Genomic DNA, 23326 nt, shown 5'->3' with positions numbered 1-23326 from the left:
ATATGGTAGGCAACATATACAGGGCAAGCATCCACATTGGCTCCTCAATGTTTGCCACCTCCAGGTGACTGCAGGATCCTTCCACTCAAAGCAGAAGATCCAGTCCCAGTTTGTTGCCAATCCTACCTCAGACAAAACTAACAACAAGAGTTAACACAAGCTACCTTGGCTTTAACATTTTGCTAGGGACTTAACTTTCTGCCTGGTAAGGCAGAAATATCTTTATATCAGTAAGATATCAGCAGAGAAAGGCCTCCAGCAGGCAATTCAGAGACCCCAAGTTCCTGTCTCACCTGGCACAACCTCTTTTTCTCTGTTTTCTGCCTTGCAACGCTAGGAGAAGCCAGTTAATATACATCAGTGTAAACAAATCTGTAACTCAAAAACATTTGGCTGATCTGCATAATACCAAAAGAAAGCCTTGTTTTGACTTGGGCAAGGACAAACCACCCACTTGCTGTTCATTTAAAGTTTGAATTCTGACTGCTCAGACTTGCTTATTGAGCCTCTTGCTGGATAACAGCAGTTTCTTGAAACTTCCCCTGAAAGGAGCAGTTTCCCACCTCTCATGTGTCTCCACCTGTCCCTGGGTGTTGGTGGATGACACCTGGAAGGAAGCAGGTCTGTGCAACATCTGCCAGCAATTCTGGAATATGGGCAAGGAATTCTACCTTAAGTCTACCTTCTCCCGAAGCACTGATCCAAGGCAAAGTAAAGAATGCAAAGCAGAAATCAACATTCCCTGTCCTCTACTGTCTTTTTTTTTTTTTTTTTTTTTTTTTTTTTTTTTTTTTTTTTGTGCCTGCAACAGATTAAACAGGATTTTACTTAATTTGGCTCTCTTCCTTCTTGAATTTTCCCAGTTGGAAGCTACTCCATCCACAAAGGCTTAAGCTTGTCCTTTAACAATGAACTTATGCTGAAGGCTAACAGCTGACAAAGTAATTTTGCTGGATGAAAGAAATGTCATTTGGTCATATTCTATTAAAGTACTTAAATTGTATATGATGTTGTTTGAAAGACAGGTGAAGAAAGGAAAGACAGACTGCTTTTGTGGCTGGTAAATATCCTTTGTTGAGGAAGTTATTTTATGGACAACAATATTAACATTAACAGGATCTAACCTTGCTATACATAAACAGAAACCCTTCCTCTCTGTCTCCATTTATGAAAACTTCAAAATGCAGAAAGGAGAACTGACACAGATCTGTCATTTCCATGCCCTAACAAAAACAAGCAGTCGTCTGACATCCTATGGCAAACAGTTTAGGACTTGAATCCCTGCATGTATGTTTGCATAGGTAATGAGCTAATTTCCTTAGCCAGGGAATGAATAAGCCAGGGCCAAGCCATTTTCCAGGAACACACACAGGGATGAGCCACATGCAGCACACAGAGTGCTGCCACTACAGCGATCTTCCGTGACTGATCTCTGCTGTCAAATACCACTGAGAGCTTTTGAGCAAACCATTAAAAATACAGGCAGCAAGAATTCATCTTCTCCCTCTGATGGACACACCAGCAAAAGGAATTGCTCTCTAGCCCTGCAGTCCCCTCCTGACACTCTTCTCCCCATGCTCTCTTCCTCCAGAGCAGCCGCACACGCATGAACGCGCATTGGCAGCAGGCAAGGGATGAGACAGCATTTTCCAGATCTAAATCCCAGTGCCTAATGAGAAGTTATCCCCTTGCTGTGCAGCTATCAACAAAACTGTCTTCCCAGACATAAAATCTTTTCAGTTATCCAGTCTGCTTCAGAGATTGGGAACTGGGATATAAGAATCTAAAGCAACGCTTGCTTTCCATCTTTTTTGGCTTTTTAAACATTTTTTCAAGGGTGTTTCTTTTATTTTTTTTTCCTTTTAAATACACAAATTTATAATTTAAGTCTATAATTAAGAGCTTTACAGAGTAGGCAGTGAATCTGGAAAGACAGAAAATAAACAAACAAATTTATCAGATTCTATTTAGTGAAAACTGAATTTCTAAGGGCTGTTTCTCCAGAGACATGCTGACTGGAACAGCTAGAGTGTTTTCTTCCCAAGTACAGCCAAGCCATTTATCAGACAGGCCATTGATCAAACACATTGTTTGGCACTGTTTACTCCAAGCTTGCCCACCTCCCACCCATCTGCAGCTGCAGGGCTCTGACCCTAAACAAAAGGAAAGGGGCCAAGATGAGATTTTGTACCTTAAGCAGATTTCCCAGGAGATGGTGCTGGCATCTGATGACTTGGTTGTGGAATTGCAAACAGGACACTGAATTCTTAGGGAGGGCAATATCAGAGGGGTTAAGAGCTGTGTTTAATGGAAGTAGTTAGAATTACCAGACCAGGCAAGAGCACTCCTGACACTTGCTGGCAAGATCCCAGGGCATAAGTGATCGATCCAGTGTAACTGGCAATATCAACTCTTTAAAGGCTAGCTTGAAGTCTGAAGAAGTTTGAACACTTTGAGGAACTGCTTCCTAGAAATACTTGGAGAACAAGCATTTCCATGAATAAGAGCACAGGGGGAAAAAAGTCACTAGTGATTGGGGATGAGGAGTGGAGGAACAGCATCTTTTGGCTAGCTGTTCTTAGAACCACTAAAAACTTGTGAGAACCACCAGGACATCTCCAAAGATCCCCACACCACTATTAGTATAACAGCCCATACTGAATGGGTTTTGAGGACACTTTTGGAGTAACACCTAACTATAACACTTCACAATACCACCTTCCAAATAATGTTCCAAACTATCTTTTAAATTGATTTAACTCACCCATGTTTTCATCAGATCAGTGCTACCCAGCTCTGTAAGGTACACCAACACCAAACGAGGCAACTGAAGAGTGACTAAATATCTACCGATGTTAGTTGGTGCACAGATGTCTTTCTCATCTAGAAAGTACCTCCTAGAAGACACTCACCTAAAAGCAAGGAGCAGGTTGTTACAGCAAATATATGTCTGTTTTCCCTGGTTCCATGCTGAGGCAACAGCTCACATAAACAAAAACAAACAAACAAAGCCCACAAAACGTGTATCTCATTCCTGAGTAGGCACACTCCTCATACCCGTTCCTCCACAGATATAAAAGAAAACTTAGAGCTCATTCTGCCAGCAAATCTGATGTTTTGAACCAACAGTATAACCTGAATGTGTTATTCAGGTACCACAAATTATAACAGCTGTTACACAAAAATCTCAAGTACTGTTCAATAAGGAAGTTCCTTTGAAAAATGAATGTCTTTCATACGTTCATGGCAGCATCCTATGCTATGCCTATCACAAGGAAAGGGACTTCATCCCTTGCTCCATATTTAGCATCTTTCATAACCACTACCAAAAAACCATTGTGCTAAATTATTAACCTTCAAATCTGTGCCTGCTGCCCTCACAGGGCAGCGCCATTACAAAGATACAGAGAACAGGTCCTTGCACCTGGAGGGGTAGCAGATGTTCTGAGCCAGGAGGATGGCAGAGAACCACTGTCCCATCACTTGGGAGGGATCACACCCATGAAGGATGACTTCAACTCCTGCAGCACCAAGTCACTTCTCTGCAAGTCAGGATCTCACTGCAGGTCAGGCTATAACCCTGTTGCTTGTTTTGTCTCATGTTTGCTTCAGTTCCTTCCTGATAATGGTCTTAATATGTAAACAAATATAATGCTTAGGTCACATCCAGTTACTTGTGAGAAAAGCACATTTCTATGTGAAACATGGCACATGAAATATTCACACATTGACATGTATTACAGCAGGATGCACACAATTTGGAAATAAAAGCAGCAGGAAGGAACAGAGGGAAGTTGCTAAGTTTTTTTCAGTCTTCAGTCCAGACCTTGTGATTTCATCTTCCTGGAGAAGTGACTGCTACAGCAAGGACAGGTTTTCCCTTAGAATTAGCAAAATCTCTCCCTGCCTGGCCCCATACATTGCTGTCACTGCTCTCAGGCAGCAGTGTCTACCACAGGTCAGGAAGGGCACTTCTGTGGTTCTCTATGTTCTTCCATTAAGCATAAAATAGGGGCATCAGGAGAGGGGTGCAAATCCAGCCAGTGATAAAGAGATGCAAATTCACAGCCTCGAATAACAAGGCCTTCTAAAATCCTGGAGAGATTTTTCCTCTATTTTTAGGTGGTATTGGAACAAATCCATAAAAGCTTTACATTTAATGCTCTGCAAGACATACTGAACTTTGGGCTGATCATCTCATCATTCACACTGCAAGATGATCTAGCAGTCCTGCATTCCCACTTCTTTTTTCAGTTGGAGCATCATTCTACTTTACTTTATTCTTTAAAATGCCAGAGCACGTCACCCTGCAAGACAGAAAGAAGAAACACAGTTAATGAAAGCAACAAAACTAAAAGCAGCACCACCAGCAAAGCAAAATCAGTAAGAAAACTACATGCAACCTCCGCAGCCTTTTTAAAAAAAAATATTATTAGAATGTGGTGGCAGAGGTAGCTCTTGACAGCAGCTCTTGGCTAGTGGCTTTTCCTTTAATGCTAATTGAAAATACAAAAAAAAGAATTAGGCCTGACACCCAGTGATGACAACCCAAACAGAAATTCTTAAAAATTAACCTGATCTCTCTGAAGGACAAGTTCATGAAAATATTCCATTTTGATGGGAACAGACTATGATTCACAGAGCTATTTTGCAAAGGTTGAAGAAGAATGGATGATTGTAGGCTCTTTTTTACTGTACATTTGCTCTGAGTCCCTCAATACCCACAATTTGTTCTACATACCACAAATACTCTGCTGCTAAAGCCAAGGTATTTCAGCCTTTAAACTGTAGGAAAATCTTCCATGTGCAGCACTGGACCAAGCAGGTCTGTGACATTTTCTGGCAGTGTAATGAGAGTCTGTTAGAGCACTCAGTATTTTCTTTCTTTTCTCTTCCTTTCCTTTAAGCTAACATCCTTTTCCTGTGCCTGAGGGAGAAGGCAGTTGATAAAAGCCGAGTTCCTGTTCACAGATAAGTTTAGAAGGCAGGCAAGCTCAGAAGTTCCTTGAATAAGCTATATTGCTACCACCTCATTTTCCCCCCTGTCAGAGACGTGTGAGCCCCACACAGGAACCAGGCTCACATTGTTCAATAGCCACGGACGTTTCCACAGTGGCTGGGAGGGCCGAGAGCTCTTTCCGCTCTTTGTTACGAATTTTTTTTTAATTTTTCCTTCCTTCTTCCAACTTTCCAGTTAAAGAATATTGCCAGGGCATTTCTGAAGTAATTCAGGCTGAGCTTCAGAGGAAAGAAGAAGAGACAGGTGTAAGTGGGGGGGAAGAAGGCCAGGATGCTGGTGAAGCTTTTGCTGGTCTGTAGCACGGTGGGACTGGCAAGGCTGGCGGAACACACAGACCATCATGGAGATCGTGATGGTTCCGTGCACAGCTTCAAGCCACGAGTGCATGAGAGCTCTGCACATCCCCAGAGAGCTCCTCTGCCACGCCAAGAAGGTTACTGGGAGACAGAAGGGCTCAGGGAGGATACTGAAGATTACCCTTCAAGTGTGATCTCCTCACATCAGGAAGAGAAAGGGGATTTGGAAGCTGAGAGCCCACGGCCCCGAAACGGGTAAGTACCCAGCATGTGTGTCTTACACATACCAGGAGTGCAATCCTCTCTGATACTTTTATATTCTGTTGATATAGGACTGCTTCATTAGAAGCTTCTCTTTAAAATACATTAGATTTTAGGGGCCAATCTATAGCCAAACAAGAGTGGTTTAAATGCTTTAACTCCACAAACAGAAAGCTGAATTGCCTGAGGAAGATGAAACCACAGATGGGACTAGCTCTTTGCTTAATCTGGGGTTAGGGGTGTGCACACACCCAGCAGAGGTGAAGCTTCCCAGTTCTGCCAGAAACCAAAACACTACCTCTGGCAAAGCAGAACTGGAGGAAGTTAATTTACTGACTGCTTCTTATCATGAACCGATGCTGATTATTTCTGCTGAGCATGGCAAACTTTGCCCATTAGCAGAATGTGCAGACTTGGGCCTTGGAAAAGGAGAGAGAAAGGTAATGGCAGGATGTTAGCAAAATAAAAATAGTGAGGAGTAAATATAACAAAGTAAGGAATAATGAATAAACATGAAAATTACTACAAATTTCACACCCCCACCCCCTTCCAAAGGTTTCCATGCCAGCAAAAATGAATTTCATTGTAATCTGTAGCAGAAGAGCAGCCATTCTGAGAGTAAAAGGCATGTACTTCACTAGAAATATTCCCAAACCCTATGATTTGTGTAAGTTTTACAGGGCATGTAAGTAGGTCTCTAAATGTTTAAAATAGATGAAAACCAAGCAGGACAGTGAATGAATCTTTTATAGCCTTGATGGATGGGTACAGCAGAGCCCTGTTCAGGAGAGCTGAAACAGCAGCACACTTAGTGCTGTTCACAGCTCAGTGCTTTAGGATGCCCTGGTATTCTTCCCTTTAAATGCTCTTGAGGAAAGGTAAAAAGTGAGATGGAAAGAGACTATAGAACCTTGCTCATGTCATGCTTCCCTTTCATGCAAACTGAAGTATGCAATCTTGTTTCTAATCAAATCTACATGTAAAATTAAGGCCTCCCTTCTGAGTGTAACATGGTGAGTGTATGAAAACCTTGCTGTATTTCACAATACACCTTCCCAAAAATCTGTACCTCCCCCTAATAGCCCCAAGGCACTTCCTAAAGCCTGCAAGGCTTCCTGATGGGTAGTGTTTGATAATGATGTGCTCTGTTAACTAACCAGCTCCTGGTTAATGCAGTTCAGCCATGGTCAAAGGAAGGAAACAAGGCCCAAGGGGCACTCTGGGCTTCCAAATTACTCCGCAAGGTGATAATCATCTGACTGTGGTTGAAATGCTGAAAACATTCTGAAAACTCCCAGTACTATGAAAATTCAATGCTGTGAAAAGGTCAGCATTACAGGTCAGCAAGATGCTGCAATATACTGTCCTAATCAGGATTTCTTCCTTGGCTCTGTAGCTCTGTTCAGCACCAGCTTGTCTAATTCAGCTCAATACCAGCTATGACTCATCCTAATTTCCTCCCAAGGAGAGAAATACTTCCTTCTTTTATGGAGATAGTTGGATAATGAGTCAAATCATAACATTCTTCCCAATTATAAAGCTATGTGGATGACTACAGACAATTCAAATCCAGCCTGGCAGTAGCTTTAAGGTATTTGCTGTTTTGTAGAGCTGTCACACAGCACACACAAGGCCAGGCAGCTGCTAGGTCTTAGGAAAGAAATTGAAGACTTTGAGAGGAATTATACCTAAAAGTAAAGGGAGAGAGGATGAGTAAGAAGGGACAACACAATTCTTTTTGAAACTACAGAACAAATTCTAAAATGGTTGAAACAACACACCTTCAGAGCATGAAGTCCTCTCGTGCCTGTCAGTTGCTGTGGCTGTATTACCATGCTAGGCACAGTTAAGATGTTGTCATGAATCTGGTATTTCTTCCCTACAAGTGTGACACATTCCCTGGAAAAAAACCATCATCAAAAAATTTGGTTTATATCTCTCAGGAGGAGAACAATAAGAAAAGCATCAGGAGTTAAATAGGAATTGAGAGATAGAGGGAAAGAAAGACATGCCATAAAAAGGTGTGACAGACATGCCAAAAAAAAAGGTCCAGGATGGTGGAGAATAGTTTTCTACCAAAATGATGTCTTACATCTAGTTTGCTTTTGAAATAAAAATACCTTTCTTTGCAGAACTAGGAAACAAACAATCTATAGTAACTTGGTCTTTGTGACAATGCTTTGACTCTCATTATTAAAAAAAAAAAAAAGCAATATGTGTTTTGTTCAACCATTTCTTATTTTCCCTTTGTATTAGGAATAGTGGTAGTTAGAAAATATTCTTACATTTTAAAGAAATGTAGAGCATCATTTTCCATATTGCAGTTATTTGAATAATTGAGACCATCATGACTAAGTACTACAAGGCATTAATCAGAATCCTCTGGTTTCTGTTTCAACATGTGAGATGAAATGACTCATTAGATCCCAGTCAAATACTTGGATATGTTATTTTGCTAATTCCTCTAAGAACAATAAGATTTCTCACGAAAGAGCTTTAAAATATAAATCAGTAAGAAATATCTCAGCGGTTGCTTCTATCTGAACAAACAGAAGAAGCTCTGCATGTTCAACTGGACAGGTGCCTGTATGTGTACAAAATCAAAACTATCAAAGTTTCCAAAGGAAATCAAGTTTTATATTGCCTTTCTCCCCAGCAGCTGTGTGGTTTGACTTCAGCTATTTTATTCTACTGCTGAGGTAAATGGATCCACATGTACCCAAAACTTTCAGCAGAATTAAAAAGGGAAATTAAGGGACCTGTACATCAGGAACAGTCAGGCTCACAACTCAGATTTCATGCACTTAGTGCTGTATTTCATTAAAGAAACCAAGACAAATGAAGCATGTAAAAGGCACATGCAGCTCCAACAGCAAAGCCCAAAGCTGCCTGTACCCTCAGTTAGCCTGACCTGTCTGTCAAGCAACACTGTAAACCAGATCCCTTAAGCATTCCAGGCTAAAAATAATCTTAGGAAAAAGCAGAGGTTATTTTTAACCTTCCCCCTCAGTAACAACACTGACAGAGCCAGTTCCCAGGTGGATGGCTCACCCTGTAAGGGAGAAATGGACGGTGGTGCTGGAATGGGAAGGAGCACAGAACTACAGCTGGCTTCCCCATCTATCCAAAGTCTCACAGAACTTCTGCTTCCAGAAGTGTAATCATTGCCAAGTGGCCCCTGGTCTGGTTTTGCCCTGCAGCTGGGCAGGTTCATTTTTCCTTCTTTCTTTTTAATCCACAAACACACAGTGTCATCTCCTGGGATTTTTTTACAATGTTTTTCCATTTTTTTACCCGCAAAAAAAAAGGAAAAAAAAAGGAAAATGTCTCCAAACTCTACCACCTGACCTATTGAACAGAAAATGCAAAAATCTTCAGCTTAAGTATATCCTTAATTTCACTAATATATTTTGAGTTTTGGACACACAATTCTGTGAAATCACCCTTGATTAGAGGAAGGTTTCCTGATGTCAGCCAGGTGTGTTATCTCTCTCACCTCTTCCTCTCATTCCACACCAAGGAGCCACAAATAATCAGGTCTATTCTCGTGACTACCCAGTGTGTCAAAACACGTAACTATCCTCCCAAGTGTACACAAGCAGAGAAAACCCAAATCAAATTATTCTAAGGAAACTCAGTGTTCAATTTTAATAGCTTATTATTTTTTGTCTGCTTTTACAGGAAGAATCCATTAATTTAATTAAGACCAGTTCCACACTGACTCATTTATTTCTTCAAAACAAGGCAGGGACTTTTGTAGGAAGCTTAGGGGGTACTGAAATTTCCCACCAAAGGGGCACAGAATATACAGTTGAAATAAAACAGTTTGGATGAAGTGCAGCTAAAAGTGATCTTTAGCCCCTGACATCCTGAAAGCAGTGGAACAGCCATTGAGTGCTCAACAATAGCTTTGGCAGTGCCAAGTGCATCAACAGAAGCAAATCTTTCCTATCAAAAAGTTTGGCACTTGGCTCCTTTCAGGACTTCAGGAAATTCTCCAATATTTGGCTGTCATTGAATGGCTCAGCTGCAGGTGGAACAGCTCCCCATTGGCCTGCTTGATGCAAATGACACTGCTCCATTCCACTCAGTGCAGGAGTTACTGAACCCTCTGTGCCCACGGGATTGATTTGTTTCACAGCTCATTACTGCAAGCTGCAGCAATTAATTTATTCAGTAGATAGCAAGGGAGCTCCTGTTTCAGCATCATAACCACAGAATCACTGTCAGTGCTATCACCACCTGGAGCCAACACCTTCCTGCTTGTGCAGTGATCAGTGGGCAGCCCTGAACAAACCTCCCCTCGTGCCCCACACACAGTCAGGGCAAACCTTGTCACACACTGCCTGCACTCTGAGCACGTGCCAGTGGGAAGCTGGGCTTCCCAAGCAGTTCTGACTCCCTGGCATCAGCACAGGAGTGCCAAAAGGTGGCCACTGGCTGCAATTCTGCTTCCACATGAGGTCTGACAAAGAAGTGATCAGGCTGTACTAGGGGTGAACTTAAGTCTGCAGGAATCAAAGGATAAAATCCAAGTGTAAGCTGCCCTCTCAATGGGCTGTGGAGCTTCCACTGAGGAGGGATAATAGAAATGGCTGTGGATGCTCTTGAAGAGGAAAATCCTCTTGCATTTACTCCTCTGGAATTGTTTGTACAACAGTTGGATTTGCTCAAAATCAGTTCCCAGTCAAGCCTGCGGTTCCTGGAACTCTTCCTCCCAGTTCAGGACTGCACTTGCTCTGAAAGTCCTCACTGCACTATGGTTTTAGGATGTCCTGCAGGACAGCACTACCCCAACTGATAACAGTCTAACTGCTGGAATACACACTGCATTCAGCCTGGGTTACTCAGGACTCTGGAAGATTTCCAGCACTGCATGGAAAGCACATGTTTGAAACTACCATTGCCACTCTTTTCAGTCCAGTTTGTTAAGATGAACTGCAAAGCAATCTGCTCTCACCCCAGTGAAAACCAGGGTGTTTCATGGGATGAGACATGGGGAGATACCAGACCTTGCCTGAGGGGAAGTTCTACTCCCTTTGGGAGTTTTCCTGAGGGAAAGGAGAAATATGAGAGTTTCTGCAGTCTGATTCTAATACAGGGCTGCTGGCTGCCTGGGAAGAGCTGGAGAATTCACTGACAGACCACTAGGCATCACTTGTCTGATAATTATAAACCCAGTGGCACACCATGCTGCTTTGGAGAGCCAATGCCTTCTCCAACAGCTGAACACTTTCTGTATTCCATAAAATAGAAAAAGATACATCTGCCTCAATGCTGACATGCACAGTCTTAGTTTAGATAAATTTAAATGTGGTACTTTATTTCTGTTTATTAAACCCGCTTTTTCTTGTCAGTGAGAAATTTGCATTGAGCGAAAAACCAACAACAGCTAAAGCCTAATTCTTTTGGCTTCAATTGGTATAAATCAGAAGTAATTCTGTACAACTCAGTGGAAAATCACTTGTTTAAACAGAAATAACAGCCTTCTACTACCTTCCTATAGCACAGTAAGCAGGAACTACTGCTTATCTGGTGCCTTTTTGCTGTATAGGAAAATGTTATGGTCTTGAAAAGTTTTGCACACTGTAGTAGTAGGTGCAGGCATGGCTAGGCAGGAGTTTTCAAAGTAATTATAGACATTGGCTTCCTTGAGAATGGAAACCTGAGGAAACTGACGGTGAAGGACAACTCAGTTGGACCAGTACAGCCAAAGGAATAACAAAACTTATGAAAAACATCCCAACATCCTGAATTCCTGAAGCTTTTGTTCAGGCAAAAATTCCACTGACCTAGGAAACATCTAAAATTAAGCACTGCAGTGCCAATCAAGAGAACATGTAGCAAAGAGAACTAAAGCGTGTCAGTGCCTCACTGAGCTGGGGAGCATTACTCACACTCACTGACACACTGCAATTGTCTGTATGAAGGAAAGGCTACCCCACATTCATCTGAGCAGAGTCAATTACTGCAGAGCAGCCATCTAAGCTTTTCTCCTGGATCTGTGGGTTTTATTTTGTTTCCTATCATGTAAGGTGGCCCAGCCAAACCCTAGAATCAGAGAAAGAACTGCCTCCATTTTGCTATGTTTCAATAGATCCCATGTAAGAAAAATAATAATTTTTGTATCAGTTTCTAAACACCTGAAAGATTCAAATAAAAAGAGCCTGAGCTAACCTACATTTGTTGAATCTTATTTAAATACAGAATGCTTTGTCATCAGATATATTTAATCTCAGACATAAGAATACAGTTGCCTCAGAATTAGGCAGAAGCGAATAGATGCATGTGAAGACTCTATTTAATAAGATTAATTCATAATTAGAATGAAGTCTAGGGGAAAAAAACAAACCACTGAACAAACAACACCACAGGCTAGCAAAGAAAACTATTAAAACACTTTTTCCTGGTTTAAGAAATCAAGGATTAATTTCTTTGCAATGTGAACCAGGAAAAGCCATTGAACAAATGAAACATTTGCAGCCCTGAATTTGCTAGGGTTCCCTCAAGAGCTGCTCTAACTTTCAGCATTGTGATAAATGTTACTGTTCACCAAATTACAGGGAAGGCTTTTCTGCTCTCCTCACATGAGCAACTTCTCTCTGTCCCTCTCTCTTCCTGGCAACAGAAGTTTGTACCAAAGAAAACTGCATTAAAGAGAATAAAAGCAGAGGGTGTTAAGTTGGTTACATATTCAGTGAATGAAGCGACATAGTTACAAACAGGAGAATAAATGCAGCAGCAGAACACAAAGCTGCTGTGTTCCAGAAACCAGCTCAAGAAAGAAAGTGCTATTTGTGAAGGAGCAGCTCTTTGAAATTTCACAGCTTGATTCAGAGCCTTTGGAGCCAGAGAAGTCCTGCATGCCTCACTGAACTTTAGATCAAGCCCTTCTCAGTCTTTTACATTGCTGCACTTAACATTAAAGAATGACGTAGCTTCCCTCAAGGTTAATCCCGTTAAGGAGTATTTTTAGTTACAGATAGCAAGGTTTCCCTAAAGGAAGCATTTGACAAGTTGTGCAAAAAAATACTGCAATAGAAGTTTCATCTTTGGGCACATGCATCTATTTGGCAGCTCATTCCAGGCCTTATCTACTTACTTGAGGAAAGAATAAACTCTGATAAGTTTTATGGAACTCAAAACTTCTGAAAGTTTTTGTGATTAAAACCACAACATGGCATTACACAGCCCTTCAGCGCCACAAACAAACCTTTAAGATCAAGTGAGAGAGAACCAGTGAATATATAGTAAAGAGAACTGAACATGAAGAACTGTGACAAGCATTAAAGGATGTTTTGACTGAGAGTCCATCATATTCCCCTCTTTCCCTCCCATCATCTTATTCATTCTGCAGAACACTAGTCCAAAGCAGGCATCAAGTTGGGATGAACCACTGATTCAATTTCTGATACAACATAACAGCTTTCTACAATTGGGAAGGTCACCAAGTACCTCCACCACTTTAACATGTTTTGAAAAGGAATCCTTGTGTTTTCTGTTCTGTTTGTGCAAATCCACCTGTGCAATACAGCAAAAGCACTCACAGTCCCACAGTGCCTCATTCTTGCTCACACAGGTTGATGCATGTGCACATTTGGCTTTGCACTATGTGGCTGACATGACTCCAAGGACTTCGTAGGGAGGATTTGCATATGGTGGGAAAAAAGGAAAACAGCCCAGATGATGATTCACTGGGTGTGGATTGTTTTCATTAGGAAAGAACAAAACCCTGAAGGCAAAGAATCCCATTTTAAAAGGAGGTTTCCACACTGAATGCAGACTCCAGCCTGGATCTGGCAGGCATCCTGCTGGCAGGGGCAGGTCCTGCACCTAGCAACGACACCAGCCAGCTCCAGCACCAGTGCCTGGGCACTTCACTTCCCCAGGAAAAAGTAGAGAGGAGTTGAGGGGGGAGAGCTTCTTCCAGCTATGCCTTGCCAAGTGCATGAGACAGGACAGCCCAAAACCAAGCACAAACCAGATCCCCGTTTTAGTTATTTAACTGACACCAAATACCAGAAAAGTGCTACAGCTGTTAAAGCCTGGAAACAGTAAACCTGGTAAACTTAGACACACCTTGGAGGCAGGTATCACCAGAGCACGTGTGCTGGTCTGCTGGATTTTACTGAGTGGTTTTATACTCTGACACAAGCAGTGTTTGACTCTGGAAGAGTAATCACTAAAAATTTGAGGATTTGTCTTCCAGTTCAGTTCTGTAAGAATCAAGACACCCATTGATCATGGGTACAAAATTTCCCCCAGTCACTTGTAAAGGCCTCAAAGCTACAACTCAGGCAAGTTGTTTTGGCTGGAAATCACAACAAAGGCAGCAGCCTCCTTTCCTGTCCTGCTTTCCCAGCACTGCAGCCTTTGCCAGATTCCTGCCCTTGCTTCTAACAGATGAAGAGTTTTGCTTGCATGAGTACTTGCTGAAATCTTAATCACATTTTCATTAAGAAACAGCGGAACAAAACAGGCTATGGCCCAGCAAGCCTGGTGAACTGTTCCCAGCTAGCCCAGGCTGTCTGCCCTTCCATCCTGATGTTTTCAGCTTCCTTCCCTTCTCCTGGCTGCTACAGTGCCAGCTTCTGCTTTCGTGCAGGACTCGGTTCCCCATTGTTACACTAACTCCCTGAGAGAGGCAAACCTTTTCCATATATGCTGATAGTTGGAGATTTGGTTCCTGTATTCCCATTTAAAAATACACTGCCTAAAGTTCAGCTGTTTCCATTAGTTATTACTCGTCACTTCCTGCCCCTTCTGGTCTTGGATTTAACCATCAAACTCCAGCCAACAATCCACTGCCAAGTCTTGACTTTAAAGGAAGAAGCTCACCTACACTTGGGGATTAATAGGTGCCTATGTAATTCTGACTTGGAAAATGAATCAGACTATTAAAACTCACTTGTCCTTGCTAGAAACATAAAACTAAAACAACCCTTTCCCCCCCAAAATTATTTTCCTGCAGATGGTGGGAGAAATTATTTTGAAGCTAGCCTACTTCATAAAATCCAATCACTCACTATATTATGTTGAAGAAGTAATACTTAGGAAGATATTATTAATGGAGTTAATGTTGGATTAAGTTTTCAGAGGCAGTCTGCCTCAACCTGATGAGTCAGTCATATGGCATCTGAAATGGCAACATGCCTAGAAAGGCCATTTGACATTTAAAGTGACATTAACCCACAGGTTATCATGGGCTGGAAATTTCTCCTGCAAAATGAAAGGACTGGAAATGGAACTAATGCATCAAAGTTCAGACAATCAGCCCTTTTGTAACAAATACAGATAAACATCTCAAATGAAAACAAATGAACTGGGAGTGGAGGGAGAAGGTAGAGAGCATTTTCCACTTTCCTCATCATACAGCTGGGAAAAAATGCAAAAGTATAAATAAAGGCCTTTCTGCATTTCACTTTTTCTTGGCACTGTTACAGCCAAAGAGACTTAGAGACCTACTTCAAACTCCTTTCCCACGTTTTTCCTCCTCTAGGAACTGGTGTTCCTTCACGCAGTCCCGCCTGGTCACATACATAGAAGCCTGCATGAAGGAGAAGTACATTGTCAACTCCCAACAGCCCTGCCCCAATGGAACCCCAGACTGCCAGAAGATCATGTGAGTGTCCTAAATAAAACCAGTGATGAAAACAGTATTTTCTCTGAAGTATCTAAAAGATGTCTTCAACAGTACTGAAGCCTCAACATTATTTCTAGGGGAGTTTAAAACAAATTTCTATCTTCCTTGGTAACTGTTTTGGAATAATATGTTTAATAATAAAATGGTCTCCACACCTCATCAGAATACTACAGCATTCAGGATCAGTCCAAACTTGATTGCAAAGGACTCTATTACAATAAATCTAATGCCCAGACTCTTCCTCTCCAGGTACAGGACAGCCCTGAAGCCAGTCTACCAAGTGAAACAGAAGACTTTGAAGTCTTTGCAGTGGAAATGCTGCCCTGGATTTATTGGCAAGGACTGTGAACAGCGTGGTAAGCAAAGCTGGAGAGCAAGTATAGGAATGGATGACTAAATGCCAGCCACAACGGCAAGAAATGAATCTGCCTAAATTTTCTCCTTTTTTTAGGATTGATGCCTTGTGTTTTCAGTCTGCTATGTCCCAAATCACTGATACTTTGAGACAAGAGCAGTCATAATAGGCTGCAATTAATAGTTAAATAGCATTAGCTACTTATTCTTCTGTTAATAGCACCTTTGTATGGAGAAAGGTATTAATTTGCTGGAAAGCCTGTCAGATGTCCATCTTAGACAAGTCCATCTAGGAATGCCTAATTCCAGGTAGAAACTGGTGACATCAGAAAGCAACACTAGTGTGTGAAATGCCCTTGGTCAGTTCACAGGATGAAATCACAAGATGTCCAGGTTCAGAGGAGAGGGCAGCCTTCACTTTGCAGTCTGCATTGCTCCTCCCTCTGCTTACCCTGGCTGCAAAGGCACTAGCTCCTCCACGGGGAGCAGCTCTACAGCACAGGCTGAGCAGTGCCCCGACTGTAACCTCCAGGAAAGCTCCAGGAACAGCCTTTAGAGTGAACTACTGTAACCCATTGCACTGCTGAATAAAGCAGTGGGGGCAGCAGGTTGAGGGAGGGGATTTTGCCCCTCTACTCTGTCCTCCTGAGACTCCACCAGGAGTCCTGCATCCAGCTCTGGGGTCCCCACCTTAAGGACATGGACCTGTTGGAGTGAGTCCAGGAGCATCTCTGCTATGGACACAGGCTGAGAGAGCTGGGGCTGCTCAGCCTGGGGGAGAAAAGGCTCCAACGAGACCTCAGAGCACCCTCCAGTACCTAATGGGGCTACAAGAGAGATGGAGAGGGACTTTTCACAAGGGCATGTAGTGGTAAGACCAGGGGAAATAGCTCCAAACTGAAATAGGGCAGGTTTAGTTTAGGTATTAGGAATAAATACTTTGCTGTGAGGGTGGTGAGGCACTGGAACAGGTCTCCCAGAGAAGCTGTGGGTGCCCCATCTTTGGAAGTGCTCAAAGCCAGGTTGGTCTAGTGGGAGGTTCCCTGCCATGGTGAGGAGGTGGGAACTAGATGGTTTTTAAGGCCCCTTCCAACATAAACCATGCCATGATCTGTGCAGCTGCTAATAGAGAGAGGGGAGACAGTTTAAAAACTGAATGTGGTTTAAAAACTGAATGGTGGTTAAAAATGGCATTGGCAAGATTTAGCAAATAATACTCAAAAAGCAGAATTTGAGCAGATTCAAGAATTTAAATAGAATTAAGGGAATTTAAATGGATAAAAGGTAATTCCCTCTAGCAATTAAGTCAACCATAAAAATAAAGGCAAACATATGTCTGAAAATTTTTCCACAATCTACATCTAACTCACCTAGAGACTCCACTGATAAAAATCTCTGGAGGTTTAGCTTTACTTCACAGATAGCCTTCATCTGTGGTTTGATCTCTTGCTGAACTTCACACATAATGTTGGAAAGATATTACCAAATGCAGTGCAACTATTTTAGCCTCTCTGTTGTTACACTCATTGACCAAAACCAGCTCCTCCATCAATATCTTCTCATTTGTACAGCATCATTCACTGCTGCTGCCACCAGAATGCTCAGGTAACTGTGGAACAAGGAAGAGGAATTTGCAGATCTTTAGATGGGACCCCCAGAAAAGAAAAAAGCCCCTTTTATTTGCAATAGACTAATTTCTTATGAACAAAGTTTGGCATGAGTTAAAAATCCCTACACTATACTGCATAGCATTGCCATGTCTGCATTGTTATTTGCCAGTGCAAGGAAAGGAAGTTTTCCAGAGAAGGTGTTCTTTCCTCATGAAACCTGTCTCCATACCTTTTACACAACACATGAAATTCCTGTGTGGTCTTGCTAAACTGCAGTAGTTTCTGCATCTAAAACATTTTCACAGCTGTATCATATCTCAATTGCAGATCCTAATTTTATTCTGGTGCCAGGAACTGAAACTGAAGGACAAGAAGAGGAGTTCTCAAACCACAGTATGTGCTTGAAGTTATTTTGTTTGTTATCCTTTTACCTCTCAGTCACTGATCAGGAGAGAAAGAAAGATTTGAAGCTGTAATTTTAAAGTGATAAGCTATGGACAAACTTTCTAGTGAAAGCATTCTCTGGAAAAGCTTTGAAAGAATACATTAATTGATATAAATGGGGGCTTTTGCTATAACACTCTGTGAATGTTCACAACAAAGCATCCCAAAGTTTCAAAGCTGTCTGCTGAACAGTGGATGCCAGCTGGTGCAGAGCCTTACCCCTTTCAGTGGCATGGATGTTAACCCCTTGCTCTGCAGGGGGTTCACAGGACAGCCCACCATGCTCACAAAAATCTACCAGAAAAACAATCCACTGAAAATGCTATTTTAGAACAGCCCCTCAGTGGCTCTGAGATTACAATTACAAGGTACTGTAGATTTTTATCTCAGGCACTCCACCCTACCAGTGTAAGCAGCACGAAGGACCCTCCCTTACCACCTGGGAAGTGGTGTGGCCTGCAGTGTTATTAAGTGCCTTTCAGAAATCAGCTTCAGGGAAGTATTGCACACTTGGAAATCTACAGCTGAGATTCACAAGTATTTATTTAGAAAAACATCAGTTAAAGGGCCCCTCCATGAGTCAGCTCTGACACACACTGTGCTCCTGAACCCTCAGTGGAATGTCTCAATTGCTCTTTCATCCCCTCTTTTTATTCTAGGCTGTTAAACCTTGCCATCCTTTCAGTCAATGGCTTGAAAAGAGTTAGTACTCCAAAACATTTTTATGGCATAGGGAGATTTCTAATTAAGAGCGTTATATTGCCATCATGGCTGTTGTAGCTGAAGTTCTCTGCAAATATTTGAATAAATTAGGTTTCCATCACTGCTGGAAAAAATCCTTGCAGATAAACTGCAATTTAAGGTGCCAGAAATCTAACAGACTCCCTAAATGTCAGTGCAAAATTTTCAGAATGAAAACCAGGCAGGTGTTCTCAGAGGTCTTGCATGAATACCTGTCACCTGGTTGCTGCACCCTGTTGCATGACTTTGTTTTTCTAATCTTGTGACTAGTGTCAACATCAGTGGATTCAAGAGAAATGTTCGAAGTCATTCAAAATCATGAGGCTTTACTGGATGATCTTCAAAGTGATATTCATCAAGCAGCCAGCACCTTAGGTGACTTACAGAGACTATTTGAGAACAACGATACAAGCATGGTGTTAGAAGTGAACGAGAGCAATTCAGGTGAGAGGTCTGATGCAGAACTATCAGCCCGTGACAGGCCCTATGAAACCACACAAATCAGAAAGAAAATGCAAAAGCAAAGATACCCTGATATTCCTTGGTCTGCTGGTTGCTTCTACAGAGAGAAAAAATGGGTGCAATCCCAATAAAAATGAATGAACCAAAGAGTAACTCGAAATGGAAAATTAAGGAAAGGCACTGTTCAGAATATGCCTTAATCACAGAATAAAGAGGCTGCTTGTATTTAAAATTTGTTAACCTTAGTGTTTTGCTTCTATGGCTTCTTCTTTTCTCTGGGGATGCAGAGTTTGATTCTGTTCTTTTTCCATACTCATGCTATATACTCTGATGTATGGAATAGCACACTGGTGTTTCATGAAAAAATGAAATATTCCATCTCTGGAACATTGTTTCTGCCATATAAAGGAGAAGGGAAAAAAGAGGTGCTGAATTTAACCTACCATAGGGAGCCACTGGCTTGCAGAAACATTTTCTAATATTTTCAGACTATACAGTACTCAGTGAACTTCAAGGCACTCAAGTTTGAACATTAAAGTTAGAAACTGAGCCTTAGTATAATTCTCATACAGTCCAGATACCTCAAGTTATTTACTCCTCACCTGGAATATTCAGCTGTTAAGATGCTGTATAACCATGTGGGGTTAAAAGCATGAGAAAAAGAACATTATGACACAGTCAAAAAGGGAAGAGCCCACTAAGAACTGTTGAGAAAACGGACAGTTATGGCCACTGGAAAAACCACCTGTCCACAGGTTTCAAAAAACATCATTTTTAAGATATAAATGGGGAAGTCAATACAAATATAAGTTATTTTCTGCACACTCTTAGACACCATGTGCTTCATACTAATCTTGATTTAACAATAGGCTATTTTGGCAATTGTTGAAATTTATCATTAGGTCAGATTCTGGGGAGTAAGACAGCAACTACTATAGAAAAATGAACACTTGAGTTAACCTGTCTAGACTGTGTTCTAAAAGCAGAATTTAAATTTAATTTTTTTTTTCAACTGTATTAACAGATCACCAGGAAAGGCTTCTGCAGCAAGTTTTGTTTCCTCATGTGGAGAATTTTCTAAGGAAACATTTTAACCCAATGTGGGCAAGCTTCAACAAAAGTTTACAGAACCTCTCCAACATAGTAAGAAATCTGTCCTATGATGTAGAAGCCAACAAGAAAAGCATAGAAAGATTCCAAGAAAGCACTGTGCCCAAGAAGGAATTCCAGGAGCTGGGAACTAAATTTGAATCAAAAGTCCAAGAGAACATAGTGAAAGTTGATGAGGCGAAAAGAGATGTAGAGAACAAAGTGCACATGCAGCAGGCTGATATTCACCATAATCTCAGCATGCTCAAGGCAGATACTGACACAAGACTCAAGAAGCTTCATAAGATACAGCAGTCCCATTTCTTAGCAATGAACAACAGCATAGCAAACATGAAACAAGAGCAAAACCTTCTGGAAAATAAACTGGAAGCTTTGAAAAAAAATTTAACAGAACTCTCTTTACATCATGGCCCCAAAGATGAAAACAGCCAGTTAACCATCAGACATATGAATGAAATGCTGTCAGGACATGCCAAGCAGCTTAAAGAACTTTACATGGAGTCAGATGTGGCCTTTCAAAATATTGCAGTTTTAGAGAGGTGGTTTAAGGAGTTAAAGAAGAACATCTCAAAGTATAGACCAGAAGATCTTACAATAACTTTGGCTGAGAAATCAGTTATTATGGAAGAAAACAATGCAGCAATGGAAAGGCAGATAGCCGAGCTCAACTACACTCTGTCAAACCTTCAGGAAAACTATTCAGATCTGCTGCGGTACGTGGAGGAATGCAATTGCCAGAGAGTATCTGCTGACACTGATGTGCTGGAGGAAGATCCAAGGAATAGCACTTATTCCCTTGCAGATACCCAGCCAAAGGATATGAAGCACTTGGAGTCAGTTTTCAGAGATTTCTTCAAGAGTGAAATTGAAGAGCTCTCCTCAGCTATTCCGTCCATTCATCTGTCTCTTAACCTCCGTCAAGAAGAGAACAGACAGCTTCAGTCACAGGTTATGGCTTTTTCAGAAGACATGGGCTTGCTGAAGAAGAAAGATGAAGAAATTCATCGACAAATCAAGTATCTCAACAGCTCTTTTAGCTCTCTTTTGAAAGATGCAATGCGGCACGAAGAAGCACTGGAGGCTCTACTGAGACACGAATTTCTGGACGTCTTTTTTGAAGATGATTTCAGTAGCCTAATACCATCAGTATTTCAGCTGCAAGAATCTCTCAGACACTTTTCAGATAAACTACAAGAACAAAATGTGACTTTAGAATCTCTTAAGAAGAGATTTCATCCCTTGGAGAGAGGTCACCAGAATCATCATGATGCTCACATGCCCCCTAAGCACCCTGAGGAGGAAACACAAACCTCCTCTACTCTACACGAAGCCAGCAGCCAACGCAGCGTCAGAGAACACATGGAACCCAACTATGAGGCTGCCAAAGATGACTCCTTGGAGAGCTCAGCTTACAATGATATCATGACTCTGAAGAATGATATCAAACATCTGAGCCTGGCAGTCAAGAGGCACGAATCCAGAGGTGACATAAGTCTCTGCTGCAATCATACAATAGCAAATGCAATTGAGCCACTCAACATTTCTGTAGAAAATATCTCTGCAGATTTAGCAACCATCAAGCAGAATCTGGAGGAACATCTGGTGACTTTCAAAAAACTATTTGGAAGTAATGAAGAATTAGGTGCCTCTAATATAAGTCTGGATGTTACAAAGATTCAGTCAATGCTGCAGAAAAAAGGGAGAAGGCAACAGAAAGGTCAAGACAAGCAAAGAGACAAGAAAAGATCTGAGAAGCACAGAGAAAATACACAAGCAATAAGTGGAAGAAATACAGTGCAGACAGAATTTGTGGAAAAAGGTGCGTTCTTTTCTTTGACTTGCTCGTGTACAGGTCTAGCTTCTTTCTAAGCTCTGATGCAAGTTCCACACACAGAGCATATTAGTATTATTTATAAGACCTATCAGGTACCTTGTGGGATGCTGGAGGGAGAAATTCTGACATTACTTAACACCCACCTCCTCCACCAGTTTAAATAGAGAAAAAAACCAGTTTGAGTGAGAACCAAGCTGATATTCTACTGTATTTTGGTTAAGGCAAATTAAATTACACCCACTATAGCTGCTAGGAAATTGGTCTTGAACTAATTCAACTTCAGTTCTTTAGAAGACAAATTTTGTTTGTAGATGCTCATGTTAATGCAGTAGCAGTCTTCTCTTTGGAAGCTGATGTGGAATGCTTCTTTTCCCCTGTTACTTTGTTACTTGGCTCTGGAAGGAGTGTACTCAAAGCACCAAATCCTTCTCAAGACAGACAGATGCATTAAGTGAACTGCTATAATTTGCACAAGTGGAACAGGCAGGACTGACCAGAGAGCACATACTCCCTCCCTTACAATCAAGCTTCAGAGACAAGTTTTCAGCTTATATTTCACTAGGGCTGGCCAGTTCCCTTTCCCTGTAAGCATGTGACCGTAAGCACCTGGTAATTACAACCACCACAGATTTAACATTGGCTTTTATGATTGCAGCCCTCACTATGGACAAATAACAGAGCAAAAATCAGCCCCTTTAGGCAGCTGTGCTGCAAAACTGTAGTTAAGACTGAATAAACAGAGAACATATTCTTAACCGATTTATTTTTGGGACAGTTAAAAAGTGATATTTTTTCTCCCTGTGTGGTCCCAGTGTTGTACTTTTCGAAGAGTTCCAGGGAATCATTTGATCTACTCCAGTGCACATAACCACTTCCAGTGTCTAGCTTTGCAAAACATACAAAAATCAGGCCTGATAGGGATTCACCTTATCTCCCATCCTGATGATCCTGGGGAGAGAAGAGCGCTCACTCACTGCTAAAATCCTGTTCCTCTTTCTTTTTCAGACTCATTGGTGGCATTCCACGTGGGATTCTCAGAAAGAAAGGATAAAGAAAAAACTGTGAGGTTTAATGAAACGTACCTCAATTATGGAAACAGCTATTTCTCTGAACATGGCCACTTCAAAGCACCACACAAAGGTGTCTACCTGTTATTCATCTCTGTGGAGTTCAGCTCAGGACCAGCACTGGGACAACTCTCCTTCAGCCGTGGGTACAAAAGAACTCTCTCAAGCAGTCAGAGGAAAACCCCACATGGAAACACCGTGACTACTTTTGCTATAGCAGAAATGGAGAAGGGGGAGACAGTGTGCTTTGAATTGCTGCACGGCTCTGTAGTGAAGCGAAGCCCACCTGGGACAACTATGGGTGGACTCCTAATATCTAAAACTTGAATAGTGACATTTATGTTCTATTAATCTCCTTCCATAGATGCAATGGATGCATTCACTATTGCTTCATCTGTGATGTATTCAATGCCACTGCATGTGTTTAAACATAGCACTACCCTAGGTTTGTCTTCATGCTTCTTTTCTGGAAGTGTTTGGCTTT

The 23326-nt window shown here is 41.6% G+C and overlaps 1 protein-coding gene across 2 annotated transcripts; it reads left to right on the top strand.

The window, feature by feature from the left end:
• Nucleotides 1-5059: 5059 nt before the first annotated feature.
• MMRN2 (multimerin 2) lies at nt 5060-23286 on the top strand. 2 transcript variants are annotated; one of them, XM_058029168.1, is made up of 7 exons: nt 5060-5571; nt 15077-15199; nt 15470-15576; nt 17512-17577; nt 18640-18813; nt 19856-21760; nt 22781-23286. In XM_058029168.1, exons 1-7 carry the CDS (start codon nt 5291-5293, stop codon nt 23167-23169), a joined length of 3045 nt encoding a protein of 1014 aa, XP_057885151.1. In that variant the 5' UTR covers nt 5060-5290; the 3' UTR covers nt 23170-23286. The 2 variants fall into 2 exon arrangements, with proteins under 2 accessions (XP_057885151.1, XP_057885152.1); XM_058029169.1 differs by lacking the exon at nt 18640-18813.
• Nucleotides 23287-23326: the final 40 nt, after the last annotated feature.

Source organism: Melospiza georgiana, chromosome 8 (assembly GCF_028018845.1).
Source record: "Melospiza georgiana isolate bMelGeo1 chromosome 8, bMelGeo1.pri, whole genome shotgun sequence".
NCBI classification, from domain to species: Eukaryota; Metazoa; Chordata; class Aves; order Passeriformes; family Passerellidae; genus Melospiza; species Melospiza georgiana.
The sequence above is the reverse complement of the archived record's forward strand: the minus strand, read 5'-3'. Positions and strand labels throughout refer to the sequence as shown.

What these genes read in the sequence shown, in the direction of transcription:
- MMRN2 (XM_058029168.1), top strand. Translation starts at nt 5,291, where the DNA reads ATGCTGGTGAAGCTTTTGCTGGTCTGTAGCACGGTGGGACTGGCAAGG. An exon ending in CAAGGACTGTGAACAGCGTG is followed by an intron (nt 15,577 to 17,511) that starts GTAAGCAAAGCT and finishes TCTCAATTGCAG; the next exon opens with ATCCTAATTTTATTCTGGTG. An exon ending in AGTGAACGAGAGCAATTCAG is followed by an intron (nt 18,814 to 19,855) that starts GTGAGAGGTCTG and finishes CTGTATTAACAG; the next exon opens with ATCACCAGGAAAGGCTTCTG.